This window comes from Myzus persicae, unplaced genomic scaffold, assembly GCF_001856785.1.
Source record: "Myzus persicae strain clone G006 unplaced genomic scaffold, MPER_G0061.0, whole genome shotgun sequence".
Taxonomy (NCBI): domain Eukaryota; kingdom Metazoa; phylum Arthropoda; class Insecta; order Hemiptera; family Aphididae; genus Myzus; species Myzus persicae.
The window spans coordinates 283,875-311,774 of record NW_019100504.1 but is presented as its reverse complement, the minus strand read 5'-3'; the positions used below and the strand labels follow the sequence as shown (position 1 = coordinate 311,774).

General features: G+C 26.4%; 3 protein-coding genes across 4 annotated transcripts; 1 reads left to right on the top strand and 2 right to left on the bottom strand.

Moving 5' to 3' along the window:
* Positions 1-389: 389 nt before the first annotated feature.
* LOC111028738 (cystathionine beta-synthase) lies at positions 390-5,006 on the bottom strand. The gene is made up of 8 exons (XM_022307480.1): positions 4,753-5,006; positions 4,485-4,676; positions 4,323-4,429; positions 4,120-4,254; positions 3,833-4,050; positions 3,495-3,777; positions 797-889; positions 390-721 (listed from the first exon to the last, which is right to left on the bottom strand). Exons 2-8 carry the CDS (start codon positions 4,667-4,669, stop codon positions 531-533), a joined length of 1,212 nt encoding a protein of 403 aa, XP_022163172.1. The 5' UTR covers positions 4,670-4,676; positions 4,753-5,006; the 3' UTR covers positions 390-530.
* Positions 5,007-12,294: 7,288 nt separating this feature from the next.
* LOC111028723 lies at positions 12,295-16,926 on the top strand. 2 transcript variants are annotated; one of them, XM_022307462.1, is made up of 7 exons: positions 12,295-12,586; positions 12,673-12,957; positions 15,552-15,776; positions 15,856-15,973; positions 16,045-16,209; positions 16,304-16,451; positions 16,526-16,926. In XM_022307462.1, the coding sequence occupies exons 2-7, from the start codon at positions 12,682-12,684 to the stop codon at positions 16,674-16,676; spliced, it is 1,083 nt and encodes a 360-aa protein (XP_022163154.1). In that variant the 5' UTR covers positions 12,295-12,586; positions 12,673-12,681; the 3' UTR covers positions 16,677-16,926. The 2 variants fall into 2 exon arrangements, with proteins under 2 accessions (XP_022163154.1, XP_022163163.1); XM_022307471.1 differs by having other exon boundaries at positions 12,656-12,957.
* Positions 16,927-20,452: 3,526 nt separating this feature from the next.
* LOC111028850 lies at positions 20,453-23,874 on the bottom strand. The gene is made up of 11 exons (XM_022307615.1): positions 23,688-23,874; positions 23,476-23,627; positions 23,271-23,400; positions 22,328-22,642; positions 22,035-22,258; positions 21,803-21,965; positions 21,479-21,676; positions 21,183-21,406; positions 21,011-21,120; positions 20,799-20,940; positions 20,453-20,496 (listed from the first exon to the last, which is right to left on the bottom strand). Exons 2-11 carry the CDS (start codon positions 23,562-23,564, stop codon positions 20,457-20,459), a joined length of 1,635 nt encoding a protein of 544 aa, XP_022163307.1. The 5' UTR covers positions 23,565-23,627; positions 23,688-23,874; the 3' UTR covers positions 20,453-20,456.
* Between the last annotated feature and the right edge of the window lie 4,026 nt (positions 23,875-27,900).

Sequence of the window (27,900 nt, the reverse complement as noted above, 5' to 3'; positions counted from 1 at the left end):
TTTTTTTAAAATTATTTCATACAACTAATTTACACTATTGGAGAAATTATTATCTAAATAAATTTCATTGTCTTAACTTTAAATGTATTACATTTTGTGTAAATACCAACCTTAGACTTAGTAAGTCCTTAATTTTTTTTTTTTCATAACATTATTCAACCATCGATAAATTAGAGTAATTGCATATTATCAATGCAATCAAAATAAATGTTGTTAGTACCATTGTACCAACAGGCAACAATCACACAATTATAAATTTACCATATATTTATATTTATTCAAAATTAACAAGATTATATACCCCAAATTTTATTTTTATGCTTGATATTTTAAATCTCATTTCTTAATGTTGTTAATACTTCAAATATTAGTATAAAGAAGAAAAACTATACAAATTACAAATACTGTTTATTATTTTGTCAGTGTATTATTTAATAACATGAAATCTAAAATGTGACAGATCCTTTCTGATGTGATTTTATTATAAAACAATATAAATTATGTATTTAAGAAAATACCTTATATTCTTATTAATTTTTCTGGGGCAATTGCTGCTCATCTTCAATGAGATCATGTCCTTTTTCACGCATCCACTCATCTTGGACAAACTTGGACATATAATTACGTATACCGTCAGGCAATATTACGACTAGTCTTTGACCTTTCTTCATAGTCTTGGCTACTTGAAGAGCAACATGCATAGCTGAACCACTACTTCCACCTATATCATAAATTACCATGCTATTAGTTCATCCATATTGTATTTATTGGGCTTTTTTATATATATTATATTTACCACACAACAATCCTTCTTCGCGTGCCAATCTTCTAGCCATGGGAAAAGAGTGCTTATCATCAGTCTTAATCCATTCATCTACAACTGATCTATCTGTAATAAAAAAATAGTATAAAACTAACTGATTAATGACTGAATATAAAATATATATGGGCGTGCCATGTATTCCTGAAGAGCTGATGTAACCCTTAGTGGATAAAGTTGTTATAAATAAAATCATTTTAGCTGTTTTGACAAAAAATATTTATATTTTTCAGTAAAATATAATATATGCAGTAATAATGAAAGTTACGGCGATATCGGATATTTAATTTCATAGTAGTATTATCACAGTCCATTTTACTATCATTTAACTTGGTTCAAACATATATACATTTTATACGGGCACCAATTTGGACTACAGTTTAAGAACCACTGCTCTGTACTTTACGTCATAGCCATAAATGCTATTGCCATCAAAGATATATAAAGGTATTATTATTATGTTATAACCACATTTATAAACATTGGTCAATGCGCATTAGAATTATATGTGTATTTATAATTTAGGATTGGCCAAGTTGATTTAACTTTTTAATTCCCATTAACCGTGAGTTTATATGCACATTTCTTCCGGATTACCCCATTAAGATAATGTGCATCAAACAATCCATACCTATCAATGCGGTATGTAAAAAGTGTTGAGAATAAACAGCGCTATCTACTAATAATTACTAGTAACTGTTTATTTGTTGGCATCAAATTACATTATGGATAAATATTCTGAAACTCATTACTCAATCTGTTTTCTGTATCTGACATCTGTCCAAGCACCTGAGAGTGGTAATATAATAATTTATTAAAGTAATCCTAATGTTTTTTTTGTAAATTGTTAATAACAACTAAAAACCAGATTTATATATTTTTATATAATTTCATATATGAGTTAATCCAGTCTTACAGGAGTTAAAATGTGGACGATTAATTCAACACAGAGTTAATAGGAAAAAGCATATTTCATGGATTAGGGAATATTTAAATTATTTACCATGTTTCTGAATATTTTGTTAATTGTGAGAAAAATCATAATTAATTTTATTTTAACTATTGTTATACCTACATTTTCATTTTCACTTTACTGTTCCTGGCCAAATATTTTACCAACCAAAATTTTTTTTTTATGTTTAATTTTTGTAAAAAAACATGCAGTGATAGTAGTATTACGTTGCTGTAATTGGCCTTACATCCTTGGCTGCTGCAGTGCCGTTATGTACTAATTTATCTAACCTATACTGATGACAACAAATTAATTATTTATCAAAATTCCAAATATATTTTAGTTTTGAAATTGAGTGTTAAGTTTTTTTAATTAATAAAAAAAATTCATTCGTTTTAAATGCCTTTTAAGAATTGTTCACCACAAGAGATACCATTTTAACTGTTGCAATAGTGCAATATTATTCCTTTATGCAGATGTATACTATTGTAAAAAATAAAAAATAAAAAACTGAATATTTAATTGATTATTTTTGCATATTTTTCTAATTTTAAAGAGAATATAAAAAGAATAATTTTTGGGTTTTTTAGAGTATAACCATCAAATTGTAGGTGTTTTAAGAGAATTTAAATAAAGACTTAAGAAATAGTAAATAATTAATAATTAATATCTACTCAAGTCTACTTTATACAAATCAATTAATAAATATCATATGTTTAAAAGAGTTATGTAACAAAACTTATAAGTGTTAAACATAAGTGATTGATTACTGTGGTGCTATTTATTACTGAGATCCTCCTATTTTTAAGCAATATTTCTTTAGGAATATTTTGATAAAAATTGTTCATATTATTTGTATATTTCAGGATTTATAATTGTTGAAGTGAATATTTCATAGGTAACAGCAGACCATTTGTGTTTAACACATCTAATACGTTTTCACATTTTTAACTTAAACATTTAATCAACTTAATACAATTATAAATGTGCCTTGATCGATACCTCGTAATATGAAAAATTAAAATATTTTGTCAGAATGCAAATCGAGGTTATCGTAGTAACATATTGTTGGAAATAAAATTGTTATTTGAGTGAAAAATTGTATACCTAGTTGAATTTTGTTATAGTTATATGTCATAGCTGTTTGTTTCTTGGTTACCTAGGTATTTTTTTTCTAAATTATTATTGTTCTGCTTCTAAATTTTAACATTATTTAAAGGTCAACCATCCAGTCAAGTACGATTTTATCATTTCATTTTTTAAGAATGCATTTAATTATTCACTTGTATAGTGTGTACTGATCCACACAGGTATAGTAAAATTAAATCAAAATATTTCGACTCGTGTTGAACTCCTTGTTTTATGAAATTGTCGATTATTATTAGTTTTTTTGGATTAATGTCTATAAAAAATTGTTAACTCGGTTAAAAAACTTGAAATTGTAATACAAGGTTCCTAGTAAGTTGTTGTCAGCAGAAATTTAAAAAAAAAGTTGAGCGTAAATCCATAATGATATTTTATGAGCGTTTGAATTAAGAATTTCAACAAAATTCCAAATTCAAATGCTCATTACAAATTATTTTGAATTAGAAATTCATTAAAAATGTTCTTCTTATACCTAAGACTTTAAAATTTAGTACAAGATTCCTTAAAAGTTTGTTGCACGTCTATATTAATATACGTATATATATCAGTCATTATTGAAAAGTTAATGATCATTACCCAATACTGTTGGCACAAAATCATAACCAATGCCTTCTACATCATACATCTGTATATCTGTTTCATTGAGACTTTCAGGCAGTGATAAGATGCTACCATAAGGATCAGCTGCTATTAAGCGACATTTATCTCCAAGTGCTTGTTTCAACTTCCTGCCAATGCCTGTGATTGTACCACCTGTACCAGTACCAGCCACTACTGCATCAACTTTATAGTTTGTTTGTTCCAATATTTCTTGGCCAGTCCCATCAAAATGTGCCAGTGGATTATATTTGTTACGATACTAAAAACAAAAATGGCCATTAGTAAATTATCAACAAACTAGACAATGTTCTTACTTGATCAAGTATTATGGTATTTTCAGGATCTTCTAAATGTAACTTATGTGCTACACGTATCAAACCTTCCAATTCATTAAAGGCAGCTGCTGTAGGTGTGCGTACAATTTTCGCACCTAGCAATCGTAGAGCATCTACCTTTTCACGAGACATTTTCATTGGCATCACTACCAAGCAACCATATCCCTTAACTGAAGCAGCCATGGCTAACCCAATTCCTATAATAATATATTAGTAAGTGCATACGTACATAAAATAAAACTTAAAAGTACTAAATAGTAAAATACCAGTGTTTCCCGATGATGGTTCAATTATTGTAATTCCAGGTTTTAGCAATCCTTGACGTTCAGCATCTTCAACCATTTTCCATCCAATTCTATCTTTAGTACTACCACCGGGATTCAAAAATTCACATTTAGCCACTAAACACAATAAATAATGTAAAAAAAAATTATGTATGTTACATGCTATATTAATTGTAAATACTTACAAATCTCGCATTCAATACCCTCGGATTGAGGTATTCGATTCAACCTCACCAAAGGTGTATTGCCAATGGCGTGCAATATGTTTGGTAAAATTTCATGTTTATTATTTCTAAAAATTGAAAAACTGTAAAAGTGCACTAAAATATAAATAATATTATACTTACACATTTTCATTGTGAATATGAGGTGAATCTTTAGCGCATGAATCTTTTGTCCAAGTGCACTTACTACCTTTATCTGGTCTGCATTTTTCAAAATATGCATCAATATCATAACTAATACAGTCGTCTTTGATTTTCCCTTCTTCGATCTTCGCCTTTTTTGCCAACACTACAGCTGGGTCTGCCATCGTAACGCTACAATCAAAACCACAACATACGCTTGTTTAATCTGGTAGCCACTTGTCACAATTAGCATCAATTATATACTCACTAATCAAGTAAATTACTTAATTAACCAATTACGCTTTTAATAGAACAGTTTTTATAGTCCTAAAGCTATTAAATTAGTGTATCATAAAATGGTAATCAGCGTTCAGTCCACGTTTGAATGAATAAACGACAACTAAACATTGAGAGATAACCTCTTGCCGGCCACCGAGCGTAAATAAACGAAGATGAAATGCAAAGTGCCGCACAATATTAAGCTTACTGCACAAGTGTACAATTGCCGCTGACCAACCACCAATAGGCAACAAGTATTATTATGATAATAAGTTGATAATAAAATATACTAAATAGGTACCTACTTATAATGTGCTCGTTATCTTGTGCATTTGTGTACTATTTGTTTATAGTATTTTGTATACAGAGTGTGCAACTCACGACTTAAGATCGGGCAGTAACATCGTAATGATAAATGACAATAATTCATTAATTTCTGTTAAAACATTGAATTATATTTTAACACTTTATATAGATTATTTACACATTACGCTATGCATGATGTTTGTTAGCAGAATATTATTTTTTGAATACCTACCTACCATAGAAATATACTGATATATAAAATGAAAATCGAATTTTGAACGACTTGTTTATGAATTTGGAACTTAGCTATATTAATTATTAGCTAGGTTGTAGTAGGTTTTAAGTTTAGATTAATGGAGTCTCCGAGGTGGCCCGAAAAATGTTGCTCCACAACTCTACTTGTCTAAACTATAAATACCGACTCATGATTTATTAAATTACTACTCGTCCGACATTTGGTTTTCATAAATCAAAATCTTCCGAATAAATATTCTCATAATTCTGGCTTGGAATATATGAATAAAAAAAATATTTATATTGTCATTCGTCATACACAACAGTATAAGATTTATGACGATATAAAAATATTAAAAATAGGTACTGTATTACTATTTAGCAGTTAACAACTTAAAAAATGTTTAAAATAATATTTCTAAAACATTAATAGGTACTTCAATAGTTATAAAATATTTATAGTTCTTCGATAAGAGAATCGTCTTGTATACACTATTATATATGTTCGTTACATTTAACAACTATGGCCAGCGAAAGATACATGTCAAATGTCAATAATGTTTTCCTTATCAATTACTTCAACTTATTACGTATATAGTTATATAAATACTAAATAGGTTAGGTATTCGACCTTAATCTTAATCAAATAAAAATCACGCCACCTGATTATCTAGTCTATATAAAAGTAATATTATTATTTATTACATATTATATTTGAGTACAAATTTGTTAAGTCGTTTAGACATAACTACTGACATTTGTAAGTAACATAAAAAAGAACTATACATTTATACATATAATCTCTTCGACTCTACCCAATATGTTAATTTAAAAGTTAAAATAAGACTACTAAAAATTAGTAACACTATATAATACATAATACATGTTAAATATATTATAATTTATGATATTATGTGGTATTTGGAAAAGAAAGCCCGGAAAATAATAGGAAAAAATCTCCGAAAAAAATTATCTTAGATAAATTTAATTAGAATCTTTATGTACATAATATTATAAGCCATACCTAAGGTATAGTGTGTCCCAAAACACCCGAATCACTCTTGTTATAACAATATCACGCCATTTTTTCCACAGTACCTAATGGCTAATTTGTAAGTCAATTTATTCTACTTGAATGTATATTATATGTATACATTTTGAACACGCTGCAGTGTGGTTATCTCCAATAAAACTAAAGTAATTGACATTTTACTCTATCTTGAAAATGATAAAGGTATTATATTACAATTCCATAAACATATTACATGATTACCTAATGAAAAACAATGTTTAATGTAGGTACTTACCTATTGTTATTAAATAATATTAAAATTATACAAAATAAACTAAGATTTAAATATGAAATTAAATAAATATATATGCAATATTTCATGTCACGGTCTACTATTATGTAAAAGTATGTACGCATAAGAATATTAAACTTATTTAAATCACATCAATACATTATGTTTAAATAAATAATAAATGATACCTATCAATAATTAGAGAACAATCATTAAATGTTTCGTGTTCGTTGGTAAGGGGCATTTTTTTCCTAGTTTCGGTATTATATAGGTACTTACCACTTACAACCTAGCATCTACAAATTGTAGGTATCTATATATTTATTGTGATACCTGTGTACCTATTGCATACCTAATCATTACCTACAGGCTATAATGGTAGACAAATAGATTAAGTATTCATAATTTATTTAATTTTAAATAGGTACCCCTCTGGTATATATATATATATCTATACCTGCATATATAATAGGCTCCGCTGCCCCGGACATAGAAATATGTATAAGTATAAATATAACCAATAGCTATTCAAATTTCAAATCGTCTATAGAAAAATAATGATCCTTGAAAATTAACTAAATACATTAGTGTAATAATTAGAAAATAGGTAGGTACCTAGGAATATCTTTGGATATCAGCAATACTAAAAATAATTCTATAGGCTATACATAGCTACCTAAAACCACTACCAGAATGCCGTAGATACAACCATCTGATTATATAAATATCGTGAGTTGTTTTAAAATGTTAAGCATTATAGAAGCTACTCAATAAAATGGTTGCAGAAAGTTACAGAAAGTCAAAATATTTTTATCTGCAATTTTTTATTTTATAATTTTTGCATACCTGGGTTTAGCCCGCTATTATTGGTAGGTACCTACTCAAATTATATGAGTATCTTTAAAGATAATGTTATTATAGTGTTTATTCTACAATAGGTAGGTATGTAAAACCTTGATTTAGATGATTTATTCTATTACTATATCCATAGTAGATAAGAATGCAGACATGTAGATGTAATTTAAAACTGTTAAAACAATAGGTACCTATGGCATATTTATTTAATGTTCAGTCCGTTCGAGAATAATTATCATCTTTTTTTTTTACCGCGTGTATGATAATGTGCTATTTCTAGCAAAAATCATTATTTATAATATAATATGTATAAAATATGTTTTGTCTACTAATTTACTAATCTTAGTATGTTTTTATAATTTCTTATCTATTACATACGGTAATAATTAGGTACCTACTTCGTACTTATCTCAGTTCGTGCTTGACACAAAATTGTATTCTCAAACAATCGTATTATCAAACAATTCTTGAATTCCCACATTAAGAAAATTATCCAATGACTAATTATTGTACTCTACTGATAATTGATAAATAAATATATTGTATGCCTAATTATTAATATTATATATATTTTTTTTCTATCAATGTGCAATATAATTGTATGCTCGGTCGAAAAGCTTGAAAATTTAAACCAGCTGGACTACTCGTAATTTATTCTTGTAATTTGTAATTTAAAAACATCAAAAATATAAAGCCACATTTTATAGATTCTCAGTAGCAGAGCGATAAATGTATTAATTTTACAGTGATGTGTGTTTTTTTGTGTCTGTGCCTAAATATACACACGAATATTATATAATAGAAAAAATGATTCGATCTTCAACTTTGAGGGTGGTTTCTGATACAAAATTGTATCTAGATGGTTTTCTTTTGAAAGATAAAATTGAAAATTCCTAGTATTTTCCGAAATAACAGGGAAAAACAGAAAAAACGCAAATTTTTAGCAAGACCAGTTTTTGACAAAATCAGTTTTGTTTTTTTTTTGTAACTCAAAAACTAATAACTTTAGATACTTGAAATTGTCACCAAATGTTTATGTATGCATTTCCTGTACATGAAATACTTTTCAATAAGCTATTTATTATTTATAAAAATGTTCAGTTGTTTTTAGTTTTTATTATATAAATATGCCAATAAACAATTATTTGCTGGGTTACGAAACTCGAAAATTTAGTACAAGATTCCTCAAAAGTTGTTATTATAGTTATTTAATAATACTAAACATACCAAAACAAAGGCACAATTTTTAAAAGCAATTGTAGTTCAAATTAGACAAAATTCGTCAAAATTACGACAATTTACAAGTAATTTTCTAGTTAAAAATTTTCAATTTGTATAGGTTAGGCTTGAAAAAGAATATAAGGATCCTTACAAGCCCAGTGAGGGTGACAGTGTGTCACCAAAAAATATAGATATAAGCCATAGTTTTTTTTTTATAAATTTAAAGTAGTAATTTATAAATATTTCATTATTCAGGTATTTTATATGGGTACTTGAAATTACTTTTAAAGTACCTTTTTTATTATTAACACAAAATAATATTCTTAATTAACTATCACTACATTTCAGAGGGGGCTTAGATGATAGATAGTATGAAAGATAGTAAATAGTTGAGAATTGACAATAATGTTTGTCCAAATTAGTACACAATTCGACGATACGTTCTTATATTATATGATACACACCTCATATTAATATCATAATATGTTTTTTTTTCAGAAAAAATAAAATTGTAAAGTAGGTATCTAATTAAATAATTGGGATTTTACTGTTCACAAAGAGAAATAAGTAAAAAAAAAAATTATTTTTGTAAAGCCTTCTGGGGCATGGCACTAGCAGTCCACTTAAAGTCGAGGCCTGTACCCACTATTGACACCTACGTACAGTGTAGACCATAATAGTTTGCTTTTTTTTACAAATGATCTTAATTGTTTTCTTGGTGAAAAATAACAGTGTCATCAGCATAACATATTATGAATTTAGCATCGACTTTTAGTTAAAGCATTCTATTTATAAACAAAAAAAAATAAGGGCCTAAAACCGTTCCTCGGGATATTGTATGATTTGTATGATATTCTTAACTATGTTTTATAGTTAAAGGCTTACTAAAATTAATAATTATCATTAAATTTGGCCATGATTGTGCAACGTGCCTAACGAATAAACTACGATCTAATCAAATATTATTTTCTGTAAAGCGGACACCTGCACAAGTTTTTTTTTTAAAGAAATATTTGTTATTATATATTAATGCATCATGGTATAAATGTATAATAACTAATAAAATTCAATAATTAATAAATAACAGACCATTAATTGTCGTGGGCAGGGAATGATCTTCTCTCCAATGTATAAAATATGTACCTACAGGCTACAGGCTACAAGTTACAACCAGTGATATAGGAGATATTTGTCGAACTTGTCCTAAAAATTAATTTATATATAATTTAATTCTAACATGAATGCAGTTTTGCTGCGTATAAAAAAATGTGCCACTCTATGCGACTGCATTGTTGGCAGTGCCTTAAATCCTAACGATTTGTTTGAAGTTCTCTGTTGTCTATATTGTGCATGTATTTAATAGTGAATTTATTTTAAATACAAAATAAAAAGAACCATAATCCATTATTAGTTATTAAGTATGATATTATTATTTATTTACAGTATATACTGTACCGAGTAAAATTGGCGTATATATTAAATGAAATAAAATAAAAGTGGATAATTGGATGTCGCTCTACTTTACATAAGTCATAAAGTCGTAAAGTCTAGAGATCGTTTTAATGGATGGTATTAAATTTGAATTCAATTTATAATGTCATGTTATACGAAAAACTATACTAAATGGAGAAGGTATGTCAGTCTAAGATATTGTATATTGTTATTACTTATTATTAATATGGTAACGGGTAAGTTGAATTAATATTATTAATAATATTATCCTTAAATGATAAACGATGCTGCAAAAGTATTAAATATACTTATGTAGTTATGTACAATTGGGCTGTTTTGGAACCGAATTACTACAAAATGACAAACGTTATTCTCTGTGTTAATATGTAATTTTGTCCAAATTTGAACTTAAAATGTCAGTTAAAAATAACTGTATTTATATATTTTTTAGATTTTTTAGTTACTGAAAAAACAGCTTAAGTGGAATCTTGTTTTAAATTTTGAACAGTTAGCTATAAAAATTAAAAATTTTATAAATTTTTAACTACAAAATCATTTTAAATTTTAAATTTGATAAATATTATCAAAATTTTAACTTTAAATGCTTATAAAACAAAATCGTGAATTTTTAATATTTTTCAACTGATATTGTAACAATATATCAATAGTATTGGATTAGATTTTCATGTTTTTTGATCCAACCAATAAAATTGTATTGACATTTATAGAAAAAAAAACTTTAAAAAAATGAAAATTGAAAATGTCCATCAACAGCTTAAAACTATTTAAATTATTATGAAAAATTTATCAATGAGTTGATTAAATAAACATATGGTGCAAATTTCAAATGTCTACAATAATTTGTTTTTGAATCACAACAGAATGAGAAAATCGCTACGTGAGAAATCAAGTGAATATCCAATGTTGTAAAAATTTGATTTGACTTTTAGGTAGAAATTTATAAGAAATCTTGTATTAAATTATTAAATCTTAGATATAAAACGAAAAACTTTTAACTCAAAATAATTTGCCAATTTTCGTGATTTTTACGAATTTTGTTAAAATCCCAAGTTCAGTTTTTTTGACAGAGCAAACATTTTTGTATAGGCATTAATCGAAAATAAACTAATTATAATCAAAAATTTCATAAACCTATAAAAAGTTCACTAAGAGTCAAAATATTTTGAAAATTGTATGGTGTATAAAAAATGCTAACCCAAACATTCAATGAAAATGTCATATATCTACTGTTATTTTTTTTAGAGTTAGACTAAAAACCAAAATCGATGTATGAAAATTGGTTTTGCGCAAAAATCTTCGTTTTTTTTAATGTTTTTCCTGTCGTTTTTGAAAACTGTTGGAAAATTTTAAATTTTGACTCCCCAAATGCACCAACTAGATTCACTTTCCTACCAGAAAAGTTACTGTTGAAGGAAATCAAAGCACTTTTACTGCCCCAAACCGTGATGACAGACACTCAAAAAAAATAAACTAAATAAATAAAAAAAACACACATCATTGTAAAATCAATATATTCAAAGGTTGCTCCGCTCAGAATTTAAATGAGACTACAAAATGTTCTAGTTGGGTCTTGGGTATTATATAAGTAGGTAAGTCCCTACTACCTAAATGGCTAGATAGGTACTTATATTTAAGTTTATATTGGACATTCGTTCCGCAGAACTGCCAGAACAGCTTAAAAAACAGCCTTAAAGACGTACATTCAGGGGAATGTTTTACTTGTTTGTAAAGGGGGGGAGGGTATAAATTGTTGATCATTTTCAGGCCACTTTATAATATTTACATTCATTGCTGTATCATGCATTTTTATAAGACAAAAATAATCCAAGGGGGAGGAAATGACACCCCCCTGAGCATGCCCATGAGTACAGCGGTAGGTATCTCACAAAACGCTGATCTATCAATCCGGCCATTTAATCATCATCGTGTAACTCAAAACCTAACTACACTAACTATATAGATTATAGTTCGAAATTCAATTTTAATATTTTAACAACGTACCTGTGTACTCTATAGGGCTATAGAGAATAAAGCAAAACGATAATTTAATCGATTTGTCTTGTTATCGATATTATATTGTTATTATATTATTTTATTCGTCATCATATGTTTTGCTTATCATTTTAGTTTTGATAACAAAAGTCTATAGTCTAGACGATGAACGGATGAAATAATATTGCTTATTTAATATTTATTACAGAAAATAATTAAAAAGATATTCTATTACGAATTGCCACCACGCACAAAGCAAATTAAATGTTTTATGAATTATTTTTAATCAGCCGTGTAATTGACTGCCTTCATTACAATGACTTTGAATTTGTCATTCGTAAGAATTGTTCATAGTTTAAACAAATGTAATTTATTGTTCGTATTATATGCTGATTCTAAATAAAAATATAAATGCAATAAGGGACTATGTTATAATAGGTAAATATGGTTTTAATGTATCAGTAAACTTATAAAATTACTGTAGATTGTTAATCATAACTCTTAAAGTGCTTAATATTTTGTAGCCTTACAAAATGGATACCCAATTCAGTGATAATGTATCGTCCGCAAATGACCAATGCCATCAAAGGTGCTGTGTTTCATCTACAAGCATATGCCATATTGACTGTAATAGCACCAACAGTAACGATTATGTATTTGATATGAATGATCATACGACTTTAATATCAAACTGCACATTAAAAAAAAAAAAATACAAGTGCCGCTGTTCTCTTTTGGAAGAAACCGGATCTAAATCAAACACATGCTACTCTCAACCATGGATAACCTTCATTCATATATTATGTACTGTAAGGAAATATTTTACTCTTATAATTACAGTAGTGATTATCCTTTTAAACCTTGTTACAACAGCCCGACTACCTGTAAATATTTAAAATACATTGGTTTTTAGCAATTTGTATGTATTTAGGTATTAAAAATGTTTGAATCCTAATGAATGAGAACGTTTTGAAATGATAAGGTTAAATAAAACAAATATTTGAATATTTTTCTAGTACTATTCATGTTATTACATTATTAATTTTAGTTATTAAGAGCCGTTCTTACCATCTCCGATAAAAGTTTACAGACAAGTGTGACTGGCGAAATCCTGCTCGTAATAAAATCTATTATCAGCCGACTAGCCAGTAAATCGGACATTGTAAAAGCTGCCCTAAATATATTACAAACTTATAAACCACAAACGATAGTAATGAATGTATATATTTACATTGGTACCTAAAAATGTCAGTTATCAAATTATATATAATTTATTTTGTTAATTTAAATTATAAATATTTCTTTACTTTCTATATAATACAAATTTTTATTTTTATTTCTTTATCTGAATGTCGGTTTTATGTCATTTACTACCTTTGAAAGACTACACTTTTTAATAAAATGTATTTAGTTTTAGATTCTGAGCGGAGTGATGACTGACACTGTTTTACAGTGATGTGTGTTCTTTTTTATTTTGTCTGTGATCACCTTTTGAAGTACATTTGCTTCAATCTGTAACTTTGAAGTTGGTTTCTGGTATAAAATCAAATCTAGCTGGTACTTTGAGGATGAAAAGTTAAAAAATGTCCAGTACTTTTCAAAATAATTGGAAAAAACCAAAAAAAATAACAATAACAGAAAATAATAAACACGAAGGTTTAAATAAAATTAATTTTGTTGTTTTGTTGTCATTTATAAATGAATAACCTGAGATACTTAACATTTTCACCAAATATTGTTGGTTTTAATTATTATCTTTAATATTGATATTATTATCTTTTAAACACAATACAATACAATACAATACAATATATTATATTGGTTTATCTTGTACTCTTTAAGAACATTTTTTTTCTAGATTTGTGCATCATGTATTCAATTTTTTTATAGACGCATGAAAAGTTGTTGAATATAGTAATTTGAAATTAAGTTTCCTATTATTCTAATATTTTTTTTTAATATTGAAATAAATAAATTCTAAACATCATATTTAAGCTTTAAACTGTTTGAAGATATATTACGTAAGATAAAAAGTAAATACCATACTTCGTTATGCAATAATATTACTCATAAATTATAACATAACGCTATTTAAAAAAAAAATATTTGACTACCTACTATCAAAGTAAGTGTTAGATGTCAACTATCAATATGAATCTGATTTAAATGAAGCAGCTTTGTATACTGAACATTAAACAAATTAATGGTGAAAAACCACTATACATTTAGCAAAGTGTGGTAAAATATTGGTAAAGTAATATTATTTATAAATGGAATTAATTCCTACCAATAATTATTTTTACATGTTAAGCAGACGCACATAAATATATAATTGTAATATTGTGAATTATTCTATACTCGAGGTGGTTCATTGTTAGAAAAATGATGTTTATTAAATATGTAGGTACTGGCAATATTATATTGCACGTTTAATAGAATTCAGCGGACGTCATAAGTTAATTTAAAACATAATTTAATACAGAAATAAAATGCATACCATATAACTGACTCATTAATATGGATTATTATTTTTGAAAAGTTTACTTTTATAACGTCTGACACCTAATAGCTAATTTCCCTGTAAAGTAACTTACTTTTAATTTTCAATTGTTTGATAGCATCATCGGAATCTATATTATATTATATGATATGCATCATTAATATCAATATGGATATTTTTTGTTGGAACCCATAAGTATTCAAAAAATAAATGAGAATTTAACAAACCACCTAGTAGCTAGTTATCACAATATTTAATCAAGTGTAAAATTATAATTCAAAACGTTTTAAATAATAGTTTAAAGCATTACCTGGGTTGAAGAAAGAGTAAGACGATACTTAAATGCAGATGGTAATTGTTGATACGTATACTATAAAGCTTAATATAACAAATTGAAACGTGTAAGTAGTAAACAGCATTGGTTTTTACACAATTTATTTTTCTTGAAAGAATATTTGTATCAACAACCTGGAGGGCTTCATTGGGATTAAAATTATAACTTTATTTATAAATCATGTTAACATTTTTATTTTATTCTAACTTGAAGCAACATTTAATGTTTATAATTGTAAACTATCCATAGTAATATTTTTGTGATTTTTTCAAGTTATAAGGTCAGCTGATATAAACAATTCATTTTTTAATTAACTACCAAATGCAAACATACAAAATCTAAATAAATTTGATTATTTTTTGTAAACCTTTTCTACGTGCTTTCAATACCTTTATTCGTCAGTTATGTTAAAGAAAATATTTTAAATTTAGTAATTGTATAAATGTATCATTTTTGGTCGATTTGAAAGTAGGGAAATAATAAATAATTTCTATGTATTAAATCAATTTTATGAAGTACAAATAACTTTGGTTTACAAATTACAAATTACAAGTTATTTTTTTTTTTAGGCAATTTTGGTTTTATTTGCTGTCTATTTAGAATCCAATGTTTTAATTTTTGAAAAAAATACAAATAAAAAAGAAATGGATGATATTGTATGGCGTTTAATTCCTATAGAACAACATGGGACTACACCAACAATTTCTTCAACGACAGATCTACCTCCTAAAGATAAATGTGAACCATTATATGTTTTAGTTTATGCTCATTGTTGTGTATGGTTTTTATTTTTGGTAAGTTGCATGTTTTACATTTATCAATTATGTATTTTGATTACTAACACTATGTTATATTTCGATTTATTGTTCTTAGGTACTGGACCATGTTGCCCGACACATGCATCATAAAACATTAAGATCTCGGGGACACTTACGTGCTTATGCTAGACTTACTCGCCTGGCAGTGATTCCATTTCAATTAGTATCTTTATGTAAAATTAACTTGTTCATATAAAATTTAGGAAATTATTTAATATCATTTAATTATTAATTTATGTTACAGGGACTGTATTGTTGGCTATATTTATAGCTGTTTATGCTCAACAAGATGCAGCTGATATGCAACCATACTGCGATGCTAATATGTTGATGTCACCAAAAAATGGAATTGCTGTATTACTTGTTATTGAGTTTGTGTGTGTCACAATATCTTCATTACTGTATGCAAGTGAGTTTAAATATTGTATTTTTAATTGGTGATTATTTGTTACACTTAATTGGTAAATACATTAAAATTTATATTTTTTTTTTTTAAATAATAGATTCTATAAGAAAATTTAGCCAAGAAAAGCCACCGCCAGATGTATGTGGTTGGGAAGAAAATAATTATTGTGATCGATGGACACCACAAGAGTTGCAGAATAATGATGTTACAACTAGTCAACAACTAAATCCTGGAGAAATTTCAAAGTAATTTATTTATTAAAAATTATAGCTATAAACTTACTTAACCTAACATTTGAATGTTGGTTTTATTTTTACAGTTCCGAACAACAAGATAGCCGATGCTTATTAGATTTATTAGAGTATTATTCTTATGCAAATCGGGAGTTAGCTGCTCAATTGGCTTGTAAATCTGGAAGATTACGTCAACTTGAAGTTGAAAAAACACCTCAACAACCTTCTCAGTCATAAAACTTAGATAAATTGTCTTATTTATTTATTCTGTTTTCTTGAAACTTTTCCTATTACCATCACTTTTATCGTATTCTAATGAAATTCTAATTCTGTAAATTCTTATTTAATTAATAATATACATATTAAATAATTATTGTTAAACTAATTTCCATTTGAATTATTTTATTTTCCCAATAAATAACCATTTTCCACAATAGATTACCTATGCTTAAAATTAAATTTTGAGTAAATACATAAAATAATCATACATAGAGTTTTTTTTAATAATTCATGTATCCTCTTAAATGTTGTTATGAGTTCTACTGTCCGATAATTATTTATTTAACCCTTATAAGTTACAAACACATCAAATTTAATAAGTTTTTATTACAGTTAATAAACAATTAAGTTTTAACAAAAGCATGCCTAATGTTTGCTATATAATTCTTTTTAAATAAATCATAATTTGTTTGCTTAATATTAGGCTATATTTATATTCTATTGATCAAATATTTTTCTCAATTTAACATATATTACCTACAATTTGATTAAAAAGTATCATAAACATATCTATTTGTGGTTTTGCTTCAATAACTATACTTTTATACTAGAGATAAAAACATATTTTGCATGTGTTATTAAAACAAAAATGTGCATATTTAAATTAATATTACTAATATCAAACAACCATTAATGAAAAATAAAAATTAAATATAAGCTCATTTTAGACTAATCATTAAATATTTATAAAAGAAGTTTGTTATTTGTGTAAGTCTGCTATATAATGGTACGTACTTTCTACTTTAGAAGTAAAGGTACATTATACAATGATTCGACCTATTTAATGTATAATAAGATGTTTAGATGTCTATACTGTTATTTATTTATATTATAAAAAAAATTTATCAATTTATTTATACAAAAATATATTCCTATAATAAATAAAAAAAAAACTATTTGTTTATAATTGATACAGTAAAAGTAGATGTTTAGTCCATTAACATTTTATTGAATATACCAGCATTATCCATCTCTATACATTGTATAAAACTTAACAAACAATATTAACTTTTTTAATGAATTTTATTATATTAATGGGCATGAGTAGTAATCTAAAATTGTTATTATCATATCCAACAATTAAAAAAAAAACCACTAAATATATCTAATATTTAGTAAGTAAAATCAAAACTGTTCAAATGTAAATAAATAAATATAATATGAATGTACATATTCATATAAATATTTGTATTTCATAATTGAATATTGCAGAAGTTTAGTAATGTTATTATATTATAACATACCTAATGTTTGTTTTGATAGTTAAAATTCTGTATACTGTATTCTAATATTAATTATAATAGAATAACACTTATTGTTAATTTTGCTTGAGATTAATTAATAATATCTGTTAATATTTTACTTTTATATTTTACACATTCAAGTTCAAGTTTTCAGTGCTAAGTTAAGTTACTAAAATAACTCTACTTTGTTGTGTTTCGAGCATACTCTTAAGTGTGCCTTGAGTTTTTAAAACTTTTTTTTTTTAATAATTATACTTCTTAGTAATATTAACTAGTAAATACTATTATTTTATTTTATTTTATTTTATATAATATAATAAAGAACAATTTGGTTTATCTAATTTGGTGTTGAAAATTTAAATAATAATCTAAAATAATGCTCTTTGTTGAAGAAAATGTTCATAACTGAGACATGTGCTTTGAAAATATTATGAAGATAACCAATTTATTAATATTTTAAATATATGTAACATTTAAAAATGTTAATTAATATAATTGAAAAATATATTTATACAAAAAATATATCACGAAAAAATAAATTATTTAAAAAATGCATCCCTGAGGGGTTGAAAAGATATGATATAAATTTATTATAAACACATTCCAAGTCTCCGGGAATATATTGATGTAACTTTTATTAAAAACAGTCCAGTAGTTTTCGAGTTTTTTAACGTTAGATAAACCAAAAATCCATTTTAAGCAGTATAACCTGATTTCACTCCAGAAAAAATATAAGACATTACTAACAAGGGAATCTGCAAGGGGGGCAAGCAGGGGTAGTTGCCTCTCCATTGGCTTTTTATGAATCAATTACCATAATCATTATATAATATAGAATATCACAATTTTATTTTTCAAACATTTTATGATAAAGCTGCTCCTAATTGCAGCAGCTGTTAATAGTTATAATAATTAATGTTAAATAACTGAAACCGACTAGTATTAACCTATTAATAAAAATAAACTAACTTTTTTAATTTTATTTTTGGTTGATTTCAAGTTTTTTTTAACTGGTGATTATTTTAGTAGTTTGTTTTCAAAATTATACTTGGCAACACTCTAGCAGTTGATGATTATATTTTACGTTTTTAGACTAGTTTTCAAAATATAAAAATAATTTGATGATCATCTAGGTAATAATAATCTAAAATTATCAAATCAATGGTGACATTTAATTTATAAAGAAATGTACTTTGAATTTAAAGTTGCACTTTAATTAATTAAAATGAATAGTGTAAGATTAAGTTTTAGCCATCTACATATTATAATTCATAAATAATTTTTACATTCCCAACCTACATAAAAGAAAACATGTCACAAATAATAATTAATCACTAATCAGATAGAGAAACAAAAATTGAAGATTAAGATTAAAAATATTTTTTAACGATTTTGAAATTTACATAAAATCAGTCATGTGGTTTTTAGTACATAAGCAACAAACATATATTATCTCTCGTACTTGCTTAAGATAATATTCAAGGTCATAAAAGTGACAATTTGATGCATGCTTTTATCTCATCTCCCGTAGTAACCAATGATGACCATTTAAATACAAAAAAAAAAAAACACTTATTTTTACTATTTCAATAAACAGTAGTCGGCCATAAGATGTTATCAATAGCAACTATTTAATAACAAAAAATGTATTTTTGATTTCCATTGTAAATCCCAAAATCCTTGTGTGAACCTTTTTACAGTGAGAATGTTGGAAAATATTTACTATGTCCACACTTACCTGGTAGTGTAAAGATACCCAAAGTAAAGATACCTTTTCCAATTTTTACTTAAGTAGTTGGTAAATTATAGAGCTATACATGTGGATATGTGGGCTACAAGTATTCTATCAGTATTTTAATAACTGCTAAGTAAAAACAAAATATATTTCATGAAGGTGTGAATAGAAATACAAATTCTTTTGAAGCATATTTCTGCAATTTTAACATTTAACTGTTTGTAGAGCATATTTTATATTTTAACAGCACATTATGCAATTTCATAACTTGAGTAAAAATCTTTAGGTAAAATTTCAATAAAATAAAAATATATAATTTAATAAAGACTACCAACTCTAATAAAAGAAGCAAAATAGATAAATTCAAAGGCTACCACATTAATTAATATTTTACCATATCATTTTCTATTTTGCATTTTTACTTTAATTTTTAAACTAGGTATTTTTTAGGAAATAATAATGTTAATAAGTAACTTTTTAGTCAAATAGTTAGTTAAATAAATTTAAAAACCTATTTTGTGAACATAGGTACTAATAGGTTTTTGAAAATACGAAAATATACAATGCACTACATTTATCATTTTAAATGTATATAAAAAATAATCAGGTAAACCAATAAATTATTAATAATAAAAATATTAAAACTTAGTGAACTATAAAATATAAAATTACTATTAACATATCAATTTACATACTAAAATTGTAATTTGAAAAACGTTACTGAAACTTGAATTGTTTTCTTGTCAACTCCTCGATAAACTAATTTATAGCTGAACTACTAAGTATCTTCTTAGTTAATCTAAACAAATAAAGATTAAATTAAGCAATCAATAGTTAAAAAATACATAATTTTATGAATAGAATGTTTTAAGTAGATATCGAATACCTTGTTACAATTATTGTTTTACAAATTAAATTCTAATATATTTGATCAATAATATAATATTATAATGTATATTCGTAATTTAATAGAAAACATTTTTTTCATTTAATCAAAATCAAAACTTTAAGTGTTATTCAAATGAAACTTCCACCGTCCATCGAAATACTATTATTTAAGTAAATAGGTATAACAATGGTTTGTAAAAATTATTTACTCACAATATGTTAGCTACGAGCTTACTGTCTTCTATGCACAACTTTAACTCTAAAATATTATTTTCCATTTGTGAAATAATCCTTTCAAATTCTGATTTATGAATATTTTCTTTTTGTATAATTTCTTTAAAACTATTTTCAGTAGCTAAATACAAATAAATGCACTTATAAATCATTCACATATTATACTAACAATAGTATTCAAAAAAACTCACAAATAACTAAATTAAACTGTTCAAAATTGTTTGCTTTTTCACAAATAATATCAATTATTTCAGAGTGCTGTTTCATATCTTTCAGAGTCCGTAAATGTATATAATTTAACCTAGAGTAAAATATCATAACAATATAATTTATTATTAATTTACATAGTGTTTATTTAATTACCTTGGAGTTGTTCTAATTGTTAATTTATTCATATTGTTGACGTCACTAACTACAGAAGCCTTTATAGAAGTTACTGTTTGGTTAATCAGGTTACTGTTAATATTTCTATTTAAATAGTTTTCAGCTAAATTATCCATAACTGTTTTTATTTCCATTAATCCAAAATCACTTTTTTTATCATTCAATTCTTTTAACATTTCACCAACAATCATTTTTTTTTGATTCTGAAAAATAAAAAATAAACAAAGATAATGTATACAAGTATTTAACACAAGATGAGTTAAGTATTTACTAACTATTTCTTCATTTAAGGTATTAGTTTTTTCGACAATATCATCCAAGATTTTTAATGATTCAGCTTCAAAAATAACATTTCCTTGGAATTCAGTCACTTTTGAACATTCTAAACTATTTTTAAACCACATTCGGAAAGTTTCTATTATATTTTTCTTAAAGACTTCAAGTTCATATTCAGTACATGATAGATTTTTCAGCTAAAAATAAAAGTTATGTTAAGATAAATCTGTACACAAATAAATGCTATAAAATAATGTACTTATATGTCACACTAGTTGGTTAATTGGTAGTTTAAAATATTATTACTTATTATTTAAATTTACTTTGTATTGACTGATAACATCATTTTTAACCAGTTGTGTTGTCTTTTTTAAATTTTCAAAGACATGTTCCTTTTCAGTTATTGAGTTGGATAAATTTGATTCTAACTCTAATTGTTTTTGATAAAGTTTCTTGAGTACTTCATCATACACAATTTCATTGTCACTTTAAAAATATGAACGCATATAAGTGTGTGATAGTATAATAAAATATTAAAGCCAAAAAATTATTTACTTGTTATGTTTTACAGCTTCTTTAGTCTCCATAATAGTCTCACTACTTCTATTTATGTTAAACATGAGATTGTCTTCAACAGTTTGGAGTAAAACAGCAGGAGACTTGTCACATATAGTTGAGTATATAGCATTGCACAACTTTTTTCCAATATTTACACTATCATTCATTACACCCGATTGTTTAGCATCATCTACTTCAGTACAACATATAATCAAAGAATCCTAAAAATTTAAGTTACATATTAACCAAAACATTACCCACCACTTTCTTAATTAATATAAAAATGTTACTTCGTAATCAGTCTTGGTCAAATCTTTATTTGGTTCTCTTGAAAAATGGTCGCAAATTTTTGATAATTCATTATATGTTTTGATAAATTCATTATAATATTCTATTTTATGATTAGCTAAGTATGTTGTGTCTTGTTTGTTTTCAATATGTTTAATAACATTTCTTTTTTGTTCAATTTTTTCATTTAAATCCATTTTTAATTTTTTATTATTTATTTTGGCATCAGTAATCTCCTTTTGAATCTTGTTATATTTTGTAATCAAATCTTCGTATTTTAATGCATTAGCAAGATCAATATGAGTTTCTACTTTCGACTTAAACAATAAAATAAATATTTTTTTTTCATTATTTTTTATTATTTATTAAGTACTTATTTAATAATGGAATATTTACAAGATATGCTTTAGGAAAAAAGCAAATACGATAGTTTTTAATACATGCAATACAAATGAACAATGATATTATAACATCCTACAATAAATTATAATATGAGGATAGAGACAAAACTGAGTGGTAGAAGCCAAAACAATTTTTAACAATGAAAAAATCGTACTACAAGATGGAAAATAATAAATGTGAATTTCCCTTAAGAAGTATAAGAATCAAATGCAAATTCAAAAATTCAAAACCTGTTTTGAAAAAACCTAAAGTAACTCAATACATAGGTAGCTTACTCAATACATATCTGACTTCAATACTTGATTCAAACATTATTTGAATAATTAATAGTATCTTTGTTTTTAAACCCGAACAATTTGAGGTGAATAAAAAATATAATTTCATTGAAAATTTGTTACAATGTAAATAATTCAAAGCGCAGATCGCAGGGGAGCTAACTGTTCTTAGCCCATACCCCTTCTACTCTTTTTTATGTTAAAAATGTTAAGCCCTCCTAGAAATTTTAATTGATTTGTGCCTATGATTAAGTAATGATTTTCTTACCAACAACGGTTTTTGACGTTTTTGGAGTTTATGTAACAATAAGGATTTATTAATCAAATCCACTTCTTCTTTGGGGCGTACGTGTTTAATAATGTGTCTCCACATGTCTCGTCGCTGAGGTGGCATCAGCCTATGGGGATCAAAATATATTATTAATTTCTACAAAAATTTGACAAAAATTGTACACATTCGAGTGGTAACTTACTTTTTCAGCACTTCTTCATTTATTTTGTCATCCACTTCTAGTTCCAGTAGTCGGAACCATTTTTTTAAATTCGTTAAGTCTTTGTCCATCGCAAAATGTTTCCTAAGGAAAATCGAATTAAAATGACGGGCGTGAAACTAGTAACGACGAAACTGAAAATATATTATATTTAGGTATTGAGGTATGAATTTAAAATTTAAATTATTAATCACTTCGCATTTGTCTTTCACGCCGGTTAGGTAATATGTACAGAATATTACTGTGTTTGGTACTTTTGTAATCAACATTTTCCTTATCTGTTATCAATATAATAACCGTCAAATGGCGGGAGCATCCAGATAGATAAACAATACAGCAATAGTATTGTTTATCTATCTCGATGGGTATTGTTTATCTAGATGGGCGCTGGTTTTTTGTCCTCAGTAAACAAGGAGCGATGACATCAGAATTCAGAAAAGTGATACCGTTCAGTACTTCAGTACACGATAGTGACGAGTACTCAAGTACACTACATTATTACAACACTGTACACACAGCCACACAGGCATATGGGAATAGGAAATAAATTATTATTTAAATTGTATTTTTATTTTCCATATATTATCTGCGAGTACATGACTCGAAGATTGATAAATATTTTAATTGTTAACGTTTGTAACGGACACGAACTAAATACTAATATACCAATAGGTATTTCGTAGTATATTTTAGTTCGTGGTATGAATTACCTCTTGCCCCTTGCGAGTTACGGTGATTAACGTTTAAAAAATAAAAACATTACAACAAATTAAATAAGCTGCATTTAAGAATGCCTATATTAAATTAAATAGTAGGTTTCAAATACGGCCGGCTTGAAGGTGATTTGAGCTATGCAGTGGCATAGAGCCCCGTGGCCTGTTGCAAAAATAAATTATTAGGACTTTTTTTCATGTATTCACTATTCATTCAAAGATTCAGATTTATCGATAGCTGATAGACTTAATCATACTGCCTCTGAGGTAGTGAGGCACCTTAGTAATATCTAATAACACCCACTAAATTAGGCCCCGAAAACATTTCACACATAATCCCGATATTCACCTTGCAGGGCCTGGTTTCAAAGGATCAAAGGTCTATAAAAAATGTTAGCTGGGTCAAAAAACTCAAAACTATAATACAAAGTTCCTCGTAAGTTGTTGTTAGTGGAAATTAAAAATAAAGTTGTGTGTAAATCCACAATAATTTTTTATGAACGTTTGAATTTAGGATCTTGATGAAATTTGTAAAAACCACGAACATTTGTAAATTATTTTGAGTTAGGTATTCATAAGAATTTTTCTTTTCATATCTAATATTTTAAAACTTAATACAAGATTTCTTATAAGAACCTTTATCAAAAAAAAAAAAAAACTACTGAAAAATTTATTTGAATTTTTATGAGCGTTTTAGTTGAAATTCAGTCGATTTATCAGTGGGTTCTCGGCCTCAATTATTTTACAAGGACATTTTATAATTTTATTAGATGTTCAAATGAGAATAAAATATTTTAGATTCTGAGCTGAGAATTCGTTCACTCGATTTCTCATGTAGCGATTTTCTTATTTTGTTGTAATTCAAGAACGAATAACTGTAGACACTTGAAATTTACACCATATATGTTTATTTCATCAATTCATATAATTGATAACATTTTCAAAATATTTTAACTTGTTTTAAGCTGTTGATGGAAATTTCCAATTTTCAATTTTTTAATTTTTTTTTTTATAAATGTCCATAAAATTGTATTTGTTGGGTCAAAAACCGCGAAAATGTAATGGCTTCTGATATATTGTTTCAATATCAGCTGAAAAATATTAAAAATACATTGGTATGATTTTGTTTTATAAGCATTTAAAGTTAAAATTTTGACAAAATTTACAAATAATTGTATAGTTTAAAATTTTTAAAATTTTATAAACTAAGATATTAGCTATCAGTTTTCAACATTTCAACTGTCTCGTTGAAACAATTCGCAGCTCATTTGTCTTGCTGTTGTGGAAAATTAGTTAATACTTACGATTATTATGTTTGTGTATAGTTTATTCGAATTCAATAATTATTATTAGTTTAAAATTGCAATTCAATCTATTTTGTATTTTTGTAGGTACTGCCCATACACGCTGCAGCGTTGTCTCCGTATAGGCGTCTAGCTAACATTTTTCCATAATATTATGTGCAAATAAATCTATAATTTACAAATTACAAACTATACCAGAACTGAAATTCACTAAAAAAAAAACAATTTAATAAGTAATAACCATTTTGGATGGAAAGTAGCGGGTAGTTCGAGACATAATCGAGATTCTATTCGACTTGAGTGAAAATAAATTTCGCGTGGTTATTAATAATTAAAAAACCTAAGTATTTCGTGTTCAGATCAATGTTATACATTGATACCGTTGGCACAATATATAATATAAACATATATATACAATTTATATAGCCATGTATGTGCTATTAGGCATTAGGTCATTAGGAGCTGTTGTATATTTTGTCTAGCAACTGGCTGTAGTTATTTTAATATTTGAATACGAAAAATATTAAGACTACATTTTTCACTTCAATAACTAGTACCATATTAGGTATATTATTAGAATTTATAATTTATAAGCATTTAATGTATAATATTATTTAATCAAACAATTCTAAACATATGCTTGGATGTTTAATAGGAATTAAATTTAAGTATAGGTATAGTTCAGGGATGGCGAACCTTTTTGTACCAGCGTGTCAAATAAAATTGTTGGTTAGATTTTGTTTTCCCTGCGTGTCAACTAATTCGATAACCCTTCAATTTTTTTTCTAGAATTTTTAATATTATCAAACGTATACACATTCGTGAGTGTCACTAAAATAGTGTGCGCGTGTCACTCTGTGACACGCGTGTTATAGGTTCGCCATCTCTGGTATTGTTACTAGATATACCTACTTTAAAATATCACTATACTAACTAACTAAACGTCTAAACTAATAAATAATAATATATATTCATAGAGTAGATGACTTCTTTAATCTTTATTATTTAATAAAAATGACTTGATAAATGTTGAGAAAATCAAAAACTTTTTTTAAATTTACCAGTCACGAAAATTATCAAATTATTTTATAATTTAAATTTCATAATATTTTTAATTTTTATACGTAAGGTTTGAAATTTTAATACAATATTTCACAAACGGTTTTTATTGGAATTTAAAAACAATTTCAGCATTAAGGCCTGTAAAGCCACATACATTTTTTTGTGTTTGAAATTTAGGTTTCGAAGGCGCTGTACTTAAGTTATAATTTTCTATTCACAATGTAACTTTCAAAATATTTGGACTAATTTTTATCTATTTATAAGCATTTGAAGTTATAGTAGTACACTAGACACTAGTACTAGTTTTATTTTTTGAGCGGAATTAATTTTATTCATAATAATTTAAAATTTCGTGTACAAATTGTAATATTTTTTTGTCAATTTCTGTTTTTAAAAAAACAAAACCGATTTTAATTGAAATAGGAATATTATATTGTTATTAATAATATATCACAATTTTCAAACGTTTAGCTAAAACAGTCTAAACTGTATTTTTTTCTAATACTTAATAATTCACTTTTTTAAATAGGTATCTATAATATATTTTTTTCCGAGCTTGTCTCGCTTCTTTTTTACGAACATTTTATTTTAAGATCCAAAAATATTTTTTCATTACAATTTTAATGTTATTATAGAAAGGTAAAAATATGCATTTTTATATAGTAGCTATTAAAATATTGCTTATTTATTATTTCGCCTATTCATAAAATGTAACATAATATTGTTATGTTAATCGCATCCGCATGTTAACAGCTATGTTGATTAAAATGTACGTATAGTGTATGTATACCTAATTTATCGACGGTATCGTTACCGCCGCGTCGGCTAGACGTGTTGTTCACGGTTCCGAATGCATTTCAAGGTGGTTTTACAAAAATCAATACGCGAAAACAAAATAGTAATAATATCATAATACTGCGAATTCGTTCGTCATTATATTATTATTATTATAATTTTAAGAAGTAATAAATTACAGGGATAAGAGCGTGCCGGGCAAAATAATTTATATTATATTCTCCCCACCGAGTGCTATTGGCACATCATCTCCTGATACACTGTGGCCGATCCCAAAGTCAAGGCCGGCTCGGCAAGTACCTACGTAAAAATATCATTACTATCCGGAAACGAAAATCATAGACGGTGAGAAAAAATATCAAAACTACGAACAATTCGTTGACGAGTGGTCGACGCGGGTACCAGGAGCCTAGGAGGACCGCGGCGACGCGCAGTGTTCAGAGGCAGCAGGCGATACATCAACAACAACAACAATTCTATTACCTGCGTACCTATACGGACGTGGTCTTACTTGACGGTATAAGCCACAAACG

Bases quoted from the DNA above. Each gene is read 5' to 3' on its own strand.
- LOC111028850 (XM_022307615.1), bottom strand. From the start codon at position 23,564: ATGGACAAAGACTTAACGAATTTAAAAAAATGGTTCCGACTACTGGAA. The intron at 23,401-23,475 runs GTAAGTTACCAC...TGATCCCCATAG, and splicing joins AATGAAGAAGTGCTGAAAAA to GCTGATGCCACCTCAGCGAC. The intron at 20,941-21,010 runs GTGAGTTTTTTT...ATTTGTATTTAG, and splicing joins ACAGTTTAATTTAGTTATTT to CTACTGAAAATAGTTTTAAA.
- LOC111028723 (XM_022307462.1), top strand. From the start codon at position 12,682: ATGGATACCCAATTCAGTGATAATGTATCGTCCGCAAATGACCAATGC. The intron at 16,210-16,303 runs GTGAGTTTAAAT...TTTAAATAATAG, and splicing joins ATCTTCATTACTGTATGCAA to ATTCTATAAGAAAATTTAGC. The intron at 16,452-16,525 runs GTAATTTATTTA...TTATTTTTACAG, and splicing joins AATCCTGGAGAAATTTCAAA to TTCCGAACAACAAGATAGCC.
- LOC111028738 (XM_022307480.1), bottom strand. From the start codon at position 4,669: ATGGCAGACCCAGCTGTAGTGTTGGCAAAAAAGGCGAAGATCGAAGAA. The intron at 4,255-4,322 runs GTAAGTATTTAC...TATTGTGTTTAG, and splicing joins GGGTATTGAATGCGAGATTT to TGGCTAAATGTGAATTTTTG. The intron at 722-796 runs GTAAATATAATA...TTTATGATATAG, and splicing joins CGAAGAAGGATTGTTGTGTG to GTGGAAGTAGTGGTTCAGCT.